Below are 17,098 nucleotides of genomic sequence, written 5' to 3' on the forward strand. Positions count from 1 at the left end.
GGACCTAATTTAGCGCAATTAAATTGCCACGTAAATCAAATGTGACTGCGCGTTTGTCCAAATCTCTCTAGGCTGTAGATATACTAATCTAAAGAAAACATATTTTTTTCAATTCCTACACAGCTATCAATGGTGTTTATTACTACGGTGTCATAATTTTTGTTACTGTGTTGTATGATGTCAAATACATCAATTGCAATATATGCAACCAGTAAGCTATTGCACGGAAATTATGAACATTTAAAAGAAAGTTAGACAAAATAACTACTTTAACAGAGATCTACAAGTATACCGGTATGTCATAATTACTGACAAATCTTTAACCAAGTCCACATTTTGTGGTTTGGTTTGATTATTTTATTTCATAGGCTTCAAAATATCCTGCACGTATGAGCAGAGAATAGGAATATTTAATAAACAATTTAAATTAAGGCTATTTATCTTGCTCTAACAAATGTCACTTAGATGTTTGGGATTTGAAAACACAATTATATATCATAAACATTAAATTGGCAATTTAATTGCAGAAAAAAAATAATCAGCTTTTAACTTTTTCACCCTTCTCTACACAAGCTTTTGTGACATGTTATGATATTTGACACTTTTGTGTAGAAATGTGTAGCAGTAAAACCTAACACTCAAACCTGCTTTAGTGACCACCTGTCTATAAAGACATTTGTTGTTTCCCTTGAGCAGCGTTTCTCATGGGAACATATCGTCGCTGTTTTCACGAAGTGACGGTAGTGAAAAAAAATTGCATTCACTTTGCGTTACGATTTACTTCACTACCGTCACTTCGTGAAAACAAGGACGATATGTCTAAGGGAACTGTACATAAAGAAGACGTGCCTATGAAGACCTCTTTTCTTGTCTTCCTTGTGTGGTCTCTATATACAGGTTTCACTACAGGTATATTCAGTTAATATCAAAGTTTGCTAAGGGCTTTCCAGCTTACATGCATGATAAAAAAGAATCTGGCATACACTGGAAGTAAATTTTTATGAAAACTCATTCCATACTTACAAAAAAAATGTCCATAATCTATATCCAAAGGGTCACTAGATTGAGAAAAAAATACAATTCTATATTTCTCACAAGAAGGCCTACATTATTTGACAATAAGATACATACAATGTACGAGTAAAAGGTTGATGCTTAAAATAAGAAAATAAATTTTAAAAATCTCCCTAGATTATGTAATATGTTGTAGAGAACATAGAGGGCAGTATTGTCAATGAGCCCCCTGTGCCCCCCACCCCCCTCCCCTCCCTGCAGCTACGCCACTGCTTGTCTACACCACAGAAATTCTTTCAATCCATTCCTTGGCCCACTATTCCTATTTCACTGGAGAGCGAGACTTGAAAGCAAGGGCTTATCTCGGGTACAACCTCCAGGTCATTATCCTATAGCAACAATGGGTCAAAGGTCAAAGCAGTAATCACAGGTCAAATGTCAACATACGATATAATTTTCATCTGCAAGCTAGCTCATTGTAAATTAGCAAACTATGTGATTTGAAAAAATAAATAATATCACATCAGCATTCACTTATGACCTATGACCTGTGAACTTTGACCCTAGTTCATACCATAGGTCAGCGTAGAAGCAATGTTGTATACTCCATAAATAAAACAATGTGGACGAATATATTTACAGACAAAAGGCACTCCACTACATAACTAGATAATTATATATATATATACAAGAATATATATATTCACACTGGGGGAGATAAAACAGTCAATTTTACATGAAAAATGGATGTTGTAACTTTCACATTCATTTTACAGTCAGCCTAAAATAATAAATTCTTTTTCCAAGCTACACGAATGAATACTAATTTAGATATATGTCTGTTATTTCTAAATATAATTTGTGAGTTCATTTCCAAAGTTGGATATATAATGATTAGTTGTTTCAGCTCGTCAACCCATCCATCCAAAAAGATTTTGACAAATTATAGTATCAATATGCCATTCAGTAAATGCAGTGTTATATTTAAGTCTTGTGTATTAAACACTACACCACAATTTCACCTTACATGTACTTGTACATTTTAACAAGGATGGTTAAAGGGTGCCTATGATCACAACACAAAAAGAAGTATATGGGACCACATGAATGCCTGCCTGTATATGTACAGGCCATTGGCAGCAAGGAAAAGGGTTGTAATAATAATAAGGAAAGTGAGTAGAAGATCAAAGTATGATTCAAATTCAATTCACTTTCCTTCTCCTAAGGAGCTTCCACACAAAATAAATGAATTGTTCAGAACCAAGATCCTGAACAATATGCATGTCTGAGTGTTCATATCATATACCCTTTGTAAATTCTTTATTACATTTAATCCAAGTCTGATCGTGTGGTGTGCGGTAGGCTGATGTGGGGTATGCACGTGGTCTTATGTCTAATGAATGGGCGATGTATGCTTGCATACTCATAGTTCAGTCCAGGGTTTAGACATTGGTTTGAATTAGAAACCTTTCATGTGACCTCGTGACCTTTAAAAGCATGGAGAAAGATGGGAGGACAGCTGAGCCAGGACGAGGGGTTGGGGGTGTTTGTGTTGTCATGGTAACTTCTCTTCGCCTGATGAGGCTGGTGGACTGCCTTTAAAAGCGCAGAGAAAGATGGGAGGACAGCTGAGCCGGGACGAGGGGATGGAGGTGTTTGTGTTGTCATGGTAACCTCTCTTCACCTGATGAGGCTGGTGGACTGCCTTTAAAAGCGCAGAGAAAGATGGGAGGACAGCTGAGCCGGGACGAGGGGATGGAGGTGTTTGTGTTGTCATGGTAACTTCTCTTCACCTGATGAGGCTGGTGGACTGCCGTTGACCCATCCCTCGTTGCGTTAACCCTTCAAACCTCTTGAAGGTGTAGTTGATGAATACCCAGTCTTTCATGTGCTCACCCGTCGCTTGTGGTGGTGTAACTGTTAGAGATAAAAACAAAATATACAAACAATGACTTGCATGAATTGGTTGACTTCTGGGAAAAGGTGAAAAATAATTTGTGAGCGTTATCAACGTATAATGGAAGTGTGGAAGAACATCGGATAAAAAATGTTCCCTGAAAAGCATGGCTCGTCAAATGCGTAAATATTATAAAAATGGCATGTAACATAAAATTCAGGACAGATTTTTACGTCACATGTTCGTGTAGTCCCATATACATCTTTCTGTGTACAGTGCAGGTAACTTTACAAAGACTGGGCCAAATTTCTTATCATTTTGATAATTCCAGAAGCTTGCAGTACACACCAATACATATATGCTAGATGATCAACCTTTTCTGATTGATTCCACAATGTTTCCTTCACAATGTTTCCTTCACAATGCAATCGCATGACCAAAACTGGTCTTTTCCTTTAATGATTAGGTCGCTGTCAGTATCCTTCTAGCCAAATCCAACTTTACAAAGACTGGGCCACACACACTAATCCTAATCCTAATCCTTGCAAAATACGTCACAAAGTTACCAATTCATGTTTGATTGATTGCAACTTTAAAAATAGATAACTTCCTTATTTTCAATCAAATTTGCTCAAACTTTCACTGATCTGTTCCTCTCACTTTTTTGCCAATTTGTGTTTGATTGATCACAACTTTAAAAATCAATAACTTTCATTTTCTTATCTTTAATAGAATATGCTCAAACTTTCACTGATCTGTTCCTGACATTTGTCTACTTCTATTGAAACCAACTTTAATTTCAATGTGGACTTTCCCTTTAAGAGAAAAAACTAATGGATAAAAAGATGAACTGTAAAAACCTGAAAGCACATGAACACTTTGTGAATATTAACTGATTGCAAGTTTCATACAAAATTCCTGATTTTAAAACAGAAATGTACATACTTGGCTTGAGTTCGATTTCAGGGAAGGCGTCAAAGTTTGAGGTGTCTTCGAAGCTCTTGATGTTGGTTGGTATCGCAGCTGGTCTCTCCCTAATGTGCTCCCAATCAACACCGTGAAAGAATGCATGTGACTTGATCTCGTCCACACCGTTCTTACCGACCCTCCTGTCAGCTTCACAACAAAACCTAGATAGAGAGAGTGAGAGAGGGAGAGTGAGTGAGAGAGTGAGAGTGAGGGAGCAAAGAACATTTGAGGGATGATGGAGGGGAAGAGGGAGAAAGGGAGAGACAGAGAGAAACAGAGAGAAAGAGAGAGAGAAAGAGAGAGGGAGTGAGTGAGAGTGAGGGAGCAAAGAACTTGCGAGGGATGATGTAGGGGAAGAGAGAGAAAGGGAAAGAACCAGAGAGAGGGGGAGAGAGGGACAGAGAGCGGGAGAGGGGGAGAGAGAGAGAAAGAGTGAGCGAGGGAGCAAGGGAATAAGGATTGGAGGGTGAAAGGAAAAGGAAGGGGGAGAGGGAGAGGGAGGGAGGGAGAGAGAGAGAGAAAGAGAGTGAATGAGACAGAGTGAAAGAGGGAGGAGAAAGAGGGGGATGATTGAAAGGGGGATGATGATAAAGAGGGGGAGAGAGGTGGAGGGGTCGGAGGTCATCACAGTTTATATCACAAAATGCTTTGTTGGTTGTTCATTTCTAGGTATTTACATATGAATGATTCCATACAGGATAAAGGAATAAATGAATAAATAACATAATATATGATCAAACAAATTGATGTAAAGAATGAACAAATCAATAGATACCTTTGGATCATGCCTTTGGCTTCATTTGATATCGGTATCTCGGCCGGGAACTGCAGCGTCTCTCTCCAATGCATGACTTTCCTGTACGTCTCTTGGGGCGTCTCCGAGCAGAACGGCGGGTAACCAATCAGCATCTCGTACATGACCACGCCTAGCGACCACCAATCACAAACGTGGGAGTAGCCCGTCTGGAGGAACACCTCCGGTGCGATGTAGTCGGGTGTGCCTACGGTTGAATACGCCTTTGAGGAAGAAAGAATTATACGTCCACATTTATATATCTGAAAATCACCATGCACTCCTAAAACTAACAATATTTAATGAAAAAGTGACTATATTCCATTGATGACAGAACTTGGTTTGGGTGCAACATACGTAGGCATACAGTGGAACCTCATTATAAAGAACTCCGATATGACGAGGTATCTGTTATAACCAGGTGATTTTGATGGTCCTAGCTCTTTATATTCTTTTGTTTTTTCACCCTGATATAACACAGTAATGTTCATGGCCCCAAGGACCTTGTTAAAACAAGATTCCACTGTATATCATAGACCCGATCCTAAGTTTTATGTATTTCCCTGATATATAGATTTGGTTTGGTTTTGATTATTATTTTGACCTGACTGCTAAGAAAGCATGTGTACCCTTGGAAGTAAGCAACCGGAGACCAACGGCTTTCCTGTCCTCTCCGAGGGACTTAAAACCTAACATATCCACTTGGATTTGAACCCAGGCCCTCCTGGTAACGAGACCACTGCTCTACCACCGAGTGATCTTGCTTATTTTTAAACGCTAAATGACCAATTAATTATTACTAAGTATTTGGCGTCCCTTGTTTCTGGCAGGCGAAAAGCATATGAATTCTCTTATACGAATAGTGCAGTGGGTTCGTAACGTGCAAAGGTGGTGGCTCTCCTCTACACAAACCCTCCATTTATGCACTTGTCATTTGTAAGACGCACCTCTTGACCCCCGGGAATGGTGCGTCATTGTACCGATGTGAGTCGTACATTTTGATACCATGACACACCTTCCGTCACAGAAAGTGACACACCATTACATTCCATCGACGCACATTTGAGTCAAACATATGACACACCATTTCATGAAAATGACTAGCCAATGACGCACATTTGAGAAACACTTCTGCTTGGAGAAAGTGACGGTCCCATTGACACACCAAATGACGCAACGTGGTAAAGTGACTTACTATGACGCACATATGGGTCAGTATTGTGACGGACATTTTGCGGCCATGACGGTACTGTGCGTCGCGATTTTGGGGAACATGACACAACCATGACGCACCATCCCCGGGGGTCAAAAGGTGCGTCTTACAAATGACACCTGCATTAACATCCTATCTGAGGGATAGATTGATTTGTGGCTTACCAGTGCTCTTCTATTTCTCTTCCAACTCTCTGCTAGCCTCTTGGAATCCATAGGTTTACACGTAGTAGCAGCTGAAAAAAACAAAAGGAAGAAAATGGGTCACTATTCCTAGTCATATGGGTGACCCTGTAATAAGAGAGTGGTAGTTACAGAATATCATCATCTTTAAAGGGATCCGGTAACTTTGTCTCAGATTCTGAAACAAAATTCTAGATTTAGCTCATGCTGCAATGATAATTATAAACCTTTAGGTCAGTCAGGAACCCTGTGACTTTTACAAGCCGATCACCTGTCTGATTATCAAGATATTTATGATTGGAATTTAAAAAATTGATTGGGGAAAACGAGTATAGTAAAACCGGTCACTCCAAGATTTCTACTTTTTTGAGGCACTTCTTGATCATTTTGAAGTGCAATTTTTTTAGAGCGACAATATTACACCATATAACAGACACTGGTAACAAGTAGGGCCGTGTATCTCAAATTAAACATTGTTAAACGATCCCTTTAAATATTAGATTTCCAGTGAGAAGTTCCAATTTTTGTAAAGTATCTTTTTACAAAGCTATTGTCATAATGGCAGATCGATGAACATATTAACAAGTCAGAATGAGTCAGAAGAGCCGAGGTATTTGTTTCTAGTTCATCATGACTGTACCATGAACCAGTGATGGTCTGGTGGTAGAGTCGCTGCCCGGCAAGCAGTAGATTGCAGGTTCAAATCCTGCTTGTTCAAATATTATTTTCTGACTGGTTTTCCCATTACAGGATCAAGCATGGGATCTTTATCTACTGGGTGCAAGCTAAAAATTACTTGACAACAATATGATCATCTGCTAAATACAAGTAAAATGGTACTTTAAATGTTACTTTTTCTTCATTATTCCTCAATGTTCACTATAGGATGGTATTTATATTCGGTTTAGAATAACAACATCATCCTTATCCTTATCCTTATACTGTTTATTCAGAAACTATTGGGCCTTGGAACTTATTGTACAGTTTACAATGGCCATTTCCATTGCAGGAAACTTTGCTGACCTGAATGAATATTATTTAGAGATATAATTCATATATTTCAGAAGAGATTGGATATATTTTGATCATGACATTTTTTAGCATTGTTCATGGCAGCCATTTCCTCTGATAGTGAATTTGGGGTTATTGAAATATACAGTTAACTAAATTATTCAGACCCTTACCACATTTTGTCATTTGTCAAGTATATGAAAAATTGAATAGTCCTGATTTATGCTTCTTCAGAATGTGGCAAATTAAAGCTTAAATTTGAAAGTATTCAACAATTCAGCCGTTCCATCTTTCATTCTTGAGTAATGAACAACACAAAAAAGGGGCTTGAATAACGTTTTTGTTAACTGTATTCAGATTCATGATGTGTATACTTATGACACAGAAGTAAGGCAACTTGACAGCCATTTTCACCATTGTCCTGCACCATCTTTACACATACAATGATGAGTAAAAATAAAGATACTTACAAAAGTCATTTGGTCTGACTTGTGATAAATCTCTGTAGAATTCTGTTCTGTGTGACTTCTTGAGACCCGTACAAAGACCAAAATCTGAGAGTTTTATGTGCCCCTGAATTTGACAGAATCAAGAAATGAACATCATTTATAGAAAAAGTTAAAGGGATCCGGTAACTTTGTCTTAGATCCTTTAAAAATAATCCTTGATTTAGCTCATGCTGCGATGATAATTATAAACCTTTAGGTCAGTCAGGAACTCCATGACTTTTACAAGCCGATCGCCTGTCTGATTATCAAGATATTAATGATTGGAATTACAAATTTTGAAAACCGTTCACTGAACGGTTTTCATAACACTACAGTCTATTGGGGAAAACGAGTATGGTAAAAGCAGTCACTCAAAGATTTTTTACTTTTTTGAGGCACTTCTTGATCATTTTGAAGCGCGATTTGTTTAGGGCTTCAATATTACACTATACAGTGTATCACAGACACTGGTAACATGTAGGACCTTGTATCTCAGATTTAACATTGTTAAACGATCCCATTAAGTCTTCTAGGTACAATAGGTTGATGTTTCAGCAGTTGACTTGAAATGCAAAGGTTTGACCCCTGACACAAAAAAAATATCCTCTCGCAAGGCAATGATGTACGTTTGCCGCTATACACCCTGGAGAAAAATTGGACCCTGTAGGATAACAAAACCTTTGTGATAGAAATTGGCATACGCCCGCATGGAGACCACAATTGGTAGGAACACTCCCCAGGGAGTGGAAATGCTGCACACTTTGTGTGTTAAACGAATGCAATGATAGAGGTAACAATATCTGTAAAGTGCTTAGAGATAGTATTTCAAGATTAAAGATTTATTATATTCAATACTCGCAACCTTTACGATTGAATCGTTACTGAATTTACATATTTTAAAAACATGTACAAATTACAAACAGATGGAACAAAAAGAGATCCACGTAAAATACAATGACACAAGAAAGTGAACAAAAATTGCAAATTTAAAATGACAAAAGAAATGAAATGCTTGACGCAATCCAGATATACCGTGTGGGTCAAAAAAAAGTTTACACCTAGAAAATTGCTAATCATTTTAAAAATCATCTTTGAACAGTAAATTAGATGCTGCTTGTAAGTATCGGCTTGCATGGTGATGTAGATATAAAGTAGGCTTGCGGGTGTACCATGTGAGAGAGAGAGAGAGAGGATTAAGGAGTCCTGAAAAGGACTCTGAGTTGGTAATCTTTCTTGGGGGTGTGTAGTCCTGAAAAGGACTGTTTGTGATCTTTCTTAGTTTATAGTTCTAAGGAGAACTAAAGCGCTTGGAGAGGATGAGTGGCTCGACGTTTCGAACAGGTTGACTATCCGTCGTCATACAGTGCTTTTCAGGACTACACACCCCCAAGAAAGATTACAGAGTCAGAGTCCTTTTCAGGACTCCTCAATCCTTTCTCTTTCTCTCTCTCACATGGTGCACCCACAAGCCTACTGTAAAACAGTAAATTATTATACATCTTTTGAAAGAGTGTGTTATCCCAAACCATTTGGTATCACTTTTGTGTGGTATGTGTTCACGCTTGGATGAACAGGAGGCATTGTTTGCGAGAATGCAAAAATCGACTTGCGCCAAAGTGATGCCTACAGTATGTATTATGTTTGGATTAGCGGAGAGAGAGAATGAATTGAATGTAACAAATGAAATGCATTGCATAATGCTTTTTGCAGAAGCAAAGTCACACAGACACACACACGCGCGCACAACACGTTCGTTGATATTTGATTTTCGATATTCGATATGTGTGGCATGATTAATTTTGTAAGGGATGTTTTTTGGATGTGCAAAGACCGAATACCTAAATCCCAGTTGTTTTATTTATTCATTATTTATTACTTTGGCGCAAGTTGAATTTTGCACTCACACAAACGATGCCTCCTGTTCATCCAAGCGTGAACACATACCACACAAAAATGATACCAAATGATTTGGGATAAAACACTCTTTCATAAAATGTATAATAATTTACTGTTCATAGATAATTTTTAAAACAATTAGCAATTTTCTAGGTGTAAACTTTTTTTGACTTACACTGTATTATTATTATCATCATCATTAGGGACTTTTAGATTTGCGAGGACTGATACATGTGACGTCCGTTCAAGGCAGCGCATTAAAAGGACGTCGATCGTAGCAATCCACGTTGTCGTTGTGCAAATCTAAAAGTCCCTATTATCATTCAGTGTACTTACCCTTGCATCTAAAAGAAGGTTATCTGGTTTGATATCCCGATGGATAAAGTTGAGTTTATGAATAGAGTTGATTGCCATTATTGTTTCAGCTATGTAGAATAGAGTCACTTCCTCTGATAACGTTTCTCTCTTCATTAGCAACGTCATCATGTCGCCTACAAAAGAAATTATAAGAGGGGAATAGTGATACATTGCTCCCTCTTTGTCTCCATCTTTATCAGTAACATTCTACATTGATTGATCGACTAAAAACATTTGGAGTCAGATCGACTGGTTCAACTACTACCTCAGTGGTCGCTCCCAGCGCATCTCCATCAATGGCGTCAAGTCTGATCCAAAGCCTGTCACACATTGAGTCCCTCAAGGCTCTGTGGGTGGACCTCTTCTGTTCTCGGTCTACACTCAGCCACAAAAGAAATTGTAAGAGGGAATAGTGATAAATTGTCTCCCTCCTTATCAGGAACGTTCTACATTGATTGATCGACTAAACACATTTGGAGTCAGATCATTGGCCTTCGACTGGTTCAGCTTCTAACTCAGTGGTTGCTCCCAGCACATCAATGGTGTCAAATCTGATCCAAAGCCTGTCACACATTGAGTCCCTCAAGGCTCTGTGGGTGGACCTCTTCTGTTCTCGGTCTACACTCAGCCACAAAAGAAATTGTAAGAGGGAATAGTGATAAATTGTCTCCCTCCTTATCAGGAACGTTCTACATTGATTGATCGACTAAACACATTTGGAGTCAGATCATTGGCCTTCGACTGGTTCAGCTTCTAACTCAGTGGTTGCTCCCAGCACATCAATGGTGTCAAATCTGATCCAAAGCCTGTCACACATGGATTCCCTCAAGGCTCTGTTGGTGGACCTCTTCTGTTCTTGGTCTACACTCAGCCACTGGGTAATCTTATCGACAGTCACAATGTCGGACATCGTTTTTATGCCAATGGTACACAACATTTTCTCTCCTTTCATCCTTCCGTAAGTCTGATCCAAAGCCTGTCACACATGGAGTCCCTCAAGGCTCTGTGGGTGGACCTCTTCTATTCTCGGTCTCTACTCAGCGGTCTCAGCCTCTGGGTAATCTCATCGACAGTCCAATTTCGGACATCATTCTATGTCCATGATACACAACTTTTTCTCTCCTTACATCCTTCCGAAGATAATCTGATCTCAGTTATCAAACTCTTGGAAGAATGTAACACTCAGCCACTGGGTAATCTCATCGACAGTCCCAATATCGGACATCATTTCTATGCCGATGATACACAACTTTTCTCTCCTTTCATCCTTCCGAAGATAATCTGATCTCAGTTATCAAACGCTTGGAAGAGTGTAGCGCAGATGTGCAGAGCTGGGTGACAGAGAATAACCTCAAACTGAACAGAAGTAAATCTGAGTTCATGTTACTAGGCTCAAAGGTGATGCTGCAAAGGATCCCACTATATCCTCTCTCAGTCTGTGAGTCCATGTCAATCCAAAGGAGAAATGTTGTAATCTAGGCATGGTCATCGATTTGATCCTGACACTCAGGGATCACTTACCTTCCAAGTCCATCAGATTCCAGCTCCGAAACCTCTCACATACTATACAATTAGTGGTACTTGGTATATTTGGCAGGGTATATATACTACACTTCTTAAACAGAGTTGACTATCGCAGTGTTTACCCCCTTGAAGAAACTCTGTTATGAGGAGTGTATAGGAACACTACACTTCCTAAACCGAGTTAAGCATCTTGGTATATATTATACCAATAGTGGTAGTTGGTATATTTGGCAGGGTATACTTTACTTCCTAAGCAGAGTTAACCATCTTGGTATATACTATACCATTAGTGGTACTTGGTATATTTGGCAGAGAATACTACACTTCCTAAACAGAGTTAACCATCTTAGTGTTCACCCTCTCTAAGAAACTGTTATGAGGAGGGTATAAGAATACTACACAAAAAAGCAGAATTGACCATCTTGCTTAACTCACCCCCTGGAAGAAACTCCATTATGAGGTATAAGTTGTAGGGATCTTGGAAGGAGTAATACATCTTGACGACCCAAGGATTATCTGCTTCTACAAGTATATCACGCTCAGCTCGTACATGCGCAACCTGCAGGACGAAGAAGAAGAGAGTCACAAAATTATGAAATACCTTTGAATGTATTTATTTGGAAATCATGAGCAATTCTGCATTATTGCTGCAAATCTTGATTCTGTTAATAAACAACCATCCATGAACTGAAATGAAACAAGTTATGAAGTAACATTTCAAAAAGATTTCCTGATGAATTCATATAAAAGCATAAATCTTTGATCTAGGGTAAACTCTGATTATCAAAAATACTGTGTTGCAATAATTTTGTGTGTCAAATACAGGGCCACAAAGAGTTTACATTTGCTGGTGATCCACTATTTGCTCCTTCCTTTACTTTGACAAAGATATGGGGTTCGAGTTGCTAATGGATTTGAGGTTTAGGATAAGGGTTAGGTATAATACCTTGTCCCTAGTTGAAGTTAGAACTAAGAGTAGGAAAGTGACTGCTGAGCAAGTGTTGTCAAAGCCTATTTACCTTTACTAAAAAAACAGAAACTTTCACATGCATGAAATATTAACAAATGTGACAAGTAGTTACGATTTTTAAAACTGTCATGCCACAGAAAAGATGAATCATAACTAACACCACACTTCACTTTTGCAATTCAATTAAGATTCTTACTGAGGAAATCCCTGTCATTTATAATTCTTGAAAGTTTCTGGTTTCAATTCAAGGAGTAGACTGGTTACCAACCTGTTCTTTTTCATGCATGTCACACTTTCTTAGGATCTTCATGGCATAGATGTGACCGGTGTCTTTCTTCTGGACGAGCCTCACTTCACCGAAGGCACCACGACCTATGACCTTTATCGATTCAAAGTCATCGCAGCCTAACCGTGACCTCTTTAATCTGAGGAATTCTGTTTCTTTCTGCGCATGTTGTGTTCTCTTCTCCCGTTTCTGTGAGAAGAAAAAGCAAGAAAAGTAAAGAACAACTTGAAATCAAGATCATAAAGAAACTAGATGGAACTTCGACTGCGCGCAGTCGAAAATGATGCCTCCGTCATAGAGCAATTTTACAAACCAAAACAGAAGAAATTTTTCGAATTCAAGTTCAATTGTAATCCATTAACAGGTTCTCAGAATATTGTGATTACAAGCTATTTTTGCATACATAATGAGCCCATGACCTTTGACCTTATGAACCAAGAATCTACTCAGTTCATTGGCTCTGCAAGAAACATACATGACCTAAGTTGGCAGGAATCCATCAATCGGTTCTTGAGATAACGCGATCACGAGCTGTTTTTGCATACATAATGTGCCCTGTGGCCTTTGACCTTTGACCTTGTGACCCCTACATCTAATCAGTTCATCGGCTCTGCAAGTAACATACATGACCTAAGTTTGGCAGCAATCCATCAATCGGTTCTTCAGATAACGCGATCACAAGCTCATTTTGCATACATAATGAGCCCTGTGGCCTTTGATCTTTGACCTTGTGACCTCAAAATCTAATCAGTTTTTCGGCTTTGCAAGTAACATACATGACCTAAGTTTGGCAGCAATCCATCAATCGGTTCTTCAGATAACGCGATCACGAGCTCGTTTTGCATACATAATGAGCCCTGTGACCTTTGACCTTTGACCTCGTGACCCCAAAATCTAATCAGTTCATCGGCTCTACAAGATACATACATGACCAAAGTTTGGCAGGAATCCATCAACCAGTTCTTCAGATAACGCGATCACGAGCTCGTTTTGCATACATAATGAGCCCTGTGACCTTCGACCTTTGACCTCGTGACCCCAAAATCTAATCAGTTCATCAGCTCTACAAGATACATACATGACCAAAGTTTGGCAGGAATCCATCAACCAGTTCTTCAGATAACGCGATCACGAGCTTGTTTTGCATACATAATGAGCCCTGTGACCTTTGATCTTTGACCTCGTAACCCCAAAATCTAATCAGTTCATCGGCTCTACAAGATACGTACATGACCAAAGTTTGGCAGGAATCCATCAACCAGTTCTTCAGATAACGCGATCACGAGAACGGGACGTACGTACGTACAGACGTACGTACGTACGTACGTACGGACGTACGGACGGACGGACAACCCGAAAACATAATGCCTCCGGCTACTTCGTAACGGAGGCATAAATATACATCTAGAAGTGGAAAAGGCATTGTTGCAAAAAATTTCAAGAAATCAATAATGGTAATTTCAAATTGTTGTACTGTATACATGTATAAGATACATTTGTAATAACCCTAGCAATAAAGTCCTTAATCACACTGCCAAACCATCTCCAAAGTTACTTCAGACTGACTGACTTTTGGCCATAGCGGGTAATGACATTTTTTTTGTTAGGTCTTTAGCCGATTTAGGTTTCTTTCATGTGATTGAGGTATAAAGGCATTATCTGCATAGTTCAAGAGATGATGTCATTCTGCGCTGTACCTCAAGATTGGTTTATTTCTCAAACTGTTAATGATCTTTATAATGATTTATTCTATGCTCCTCAAATAACAAACAAAAACCTAGTCTGTAATCGCCAGACAAGTCTGAACTATCTGTATATTTTATTCACAAGTAGAGAAATGAAAGCTCTTTGGGCTCTCAATGTTTAATGTTATTATTCATTAACTTGACGCAATAGAACAAAAAAAGAAACTAGACTGAATAGTCTGTAGAGGTGTTGCCAGACTGTACAAGACTGTTAATCCCAGCCTGGCACTAATGTCCTTTGGCAAGACTTTAATTTACATTTGCTACTCTCTACCCAGGTGTTAAATGGGTAGTAAAATGGCGCCTGGCTGGAATGCTCCCCAGGGAGTGGAGAACGTGCATACATCGTGTGCGGCAAAGCCTGAATCCGAACGACCGGGGTAATAATATATACCTGTGAAGCGCTTAGAGACGTTGTTGATGTATTAAGCGCTATAACGTGGAATATTATTATTGTCACTACTTACATCTTCTTCTGGTAGTCCTGCTATTGCGTCTTCTAATTTCTTTTGTCTGTAAAAGAAGAGGAGAGAGAAGGAGGTTACATTCAACTGTCAAACAGGGAAGTATACCAGTACTCTAAGATTCATAAACTCTAAGGAATAAACATTGACAGTTAAGAAAAATGTATGTTATACAGTGCGTCCCAGAAAAAACGAAACTGAGAATTATCAATGTTTTATCATAACTTAATCGCAATTATAATTAATAAATGACACAAACTCTGTTTCGTTGACAATCAGCCATGCATAAAGAAGACGAAAGACTTGATGCGTGACTGATTGTCAACGAAACGGAGTTAAGTCTTTTGTCAACTCTGTTTGTTGCTATGGCAGGCAGCCAGTGAAAATGAACTCGTTCAATCAAATTATGGAAATGCAAGCATTATTTTAAACAAACAGAACTTTGTTAGTCCTGGCTCATTTTTCCTGATTGAGGTGTCATATGAAAGGGCAGAAATTAAACTTTCTAGAAATATTAGTTTCTCTTTGAAATTCAGATACCGCCCGCCAAATAACTTTTCGGTTTCCTCTCTTCAAATTGTTTATAATCACTCATGCATGAAATATGCATCATATGAGTTGCATCAAAAGAAAGAGGAGGATCTAAGCTTTATAAGTATGTGTCATTTATTAATTATAATTGCGATTAAGTTATGATAAAACATTAATAATTCTCGGTTTCGTTTTTTTCTGGGACGCACTGTATTAGTTAAGGCTGTGAAGGGTAGTCGAATGCTCGAGTACCCGCACGGTTGACAACTACTCGGGTACGATTTCTCGTACCCGAATATTCGGCCGCAAAAAAAAAAAAAAAAATGTCCAGGCCGACGCTTACCCGTGCCTGGGTGAGCGGCGGCCGCTTGCATGGTGCCGTCGGTAAAAATGTTTCCCAACTCAAGCACTGTCAAACTCACCACTCAGAAACTGGGACCAAATGTCTGGATTTCTGCTTGGACTTGGAGGAAAATGGATTATTCTGCCATCCTTGGTTTTTAAAACAGCATTGATCACTGTTATTATTATTATTAAATCGGCGCCTTCAACTGCAACTCAAAGTAAAATTGCATGCGTTTTCGGCGACAGAACTGGGATACTGCTCCAGTGGTATGTATGGTGGTGGCAAGAAAAAAAATTTAAAAAAAAAAAAAAATAAATAAAAATTTAAAATTAAAAAAAAAAAAAGGCGTCCGAATACTCGAGTATTCGCTTGTAAGCATAGGAGTGTACTCAGGTACCTCATTACACTGTTGTGCACAGCCTTAGTATTAGTAATGAAAATGAACCATGGGGCAAGAATTGGACTGGATATGTATGTACACATGTACAATAAAGTTACATTAACAGTTTTACACATAAATTGAAAACATACATATACATGTCCTGTACATGTACAAATCAAACTGAGAAATTTCTCGCACATTAAAAAAGAGGATGAAGTATGTAAAATTTAGGTGTTCTACACATACTACATGTTCATGTTATGTAGATGAAGGCTTACAGTACAGACATACAATTAACAATTAAATTATTCAAACCATGCCAAGTTTTGTAATTTGTTATGTATGTGAAAAATTGATTTGGCCCAATTTATGTTTTTTGAGAATGAGACATAGTAAAGCTTTCATCTACAATACAAGTACTCAACCAGTCCATCTTTCATTCTCGAGTTACAGAAAAAACATAAAATTTACACGGGGTGTGAATAATCTAGTTGTTAAAGCTAATCTTGAGCTCTGGGCCCCGTCTTACAAAGAGTTGATATCAATCGTAAGTTATTTGCGATTGATATCAATCGTAACTATGTACATAAGAGATAGGAGACTGCAAACTTGCGATTGATTGGAGGACTTACGATTGATTTGGATCGATCATAACTCTTTGTAAGACGGGGCCCTGGTATGGGAGTTGCATTTCGAGAGAACATGGCTATAATTCATTTTGGATAGTGCATCCTCCAGTAGATTGATTGTTTGAACCAGAAAAATAAAAACAAACTCACAAGAACTTGCAGGAAATCATCTGCAATAAAAAACAAAACTCTCATTTGCACATAGTAACCTGTGTTAAGCTCAAAATGTCATGGTGTCTGACCTACTTGTCTTGATTTCCTTATTTGTAATCTTAAACATTCAGTGTAAGTTTTGTTGGATTCTGTGAGAATTTATTTTCTATCATTCCTAGAACTCAAGCTTATGGCAGCCGTGCTAAAGCCAGGGTAATAATCGGGAGCGCCAGGAGGGTCAAATCTGA

At 38.6% G+C, this 17,098-nt stretch overlaps 1 protein-coding gene across 1 annotated transcript in view; it reads right to left on the minus strand.

The window, feature by feature from the left end:
• Positions 1-1,179: 1,179 nt before the first annotated feature.
• Positions 1,180-17,098, minus strand: part of LOC582923 (serine/threonine-protein kinase tricorner) — a 39,737-nt gene continuing 23,818 nt past the window's right edge. Inside the window, exons 3-12 of the mRNA XM_030989160.1 lie at positions 14,813-14,858; positions 12,583-12,789; positions 11,780-11,903; positions 9,800-9,954; positions 7,550-7,652; positions 6,051-6,121; positions 4,656-4,897; positions 3,857-4,041; positions 2,798-2,931; positions 1,180-2,688 (exon numbers count right to left, since the gene is read on the minus strand). Coding sequence (XP_030845020.1) covers positions 2,804-2,931; positions 3,857-4,041; positions 4,656-4,897; positions 6,051-6,121; positions 7,550-7,652; positions 9,800-9,954; positions 11,780-11,903; positions 12,583-12,789; positions 14,813-14,858 — 1,261 coding nt within the window. The 3' untranslated portion in view covers positions 1,180-2,688; positions 2,798-2,803. The remainder of the gene's footprint in view (positions 2,689-2,797; positions 2,932-3,856; positions 4,042-4,655; positions 4,898-6,050; positions 6,122-7,549; positions 7,653-9,799; positions 9,955-11,779; positions 11,904-12,582; positions 12,790-14,812; positions 14,859-17,098) is intronic.

This window comes from Strongylocentrotus purpuratus, unplaced genomic scaffold (assembly GCF_000002235.5).
Source record: "Strongylocentrotus purpuratus isolate Spur 01 unplaced genomic scaffold, Spur_5.0 spur5_scaffold_18, whole genome shotgun sequence".
Classification (NCBI taxonomy): domain Eukaryota; kingdom Metazoa; phylum Echinodermata; class Echinoidea; order Camarodonta; family Strongylocentrotidae; genus Strongylocentrotus; species Strongylocentrotus purpuratus.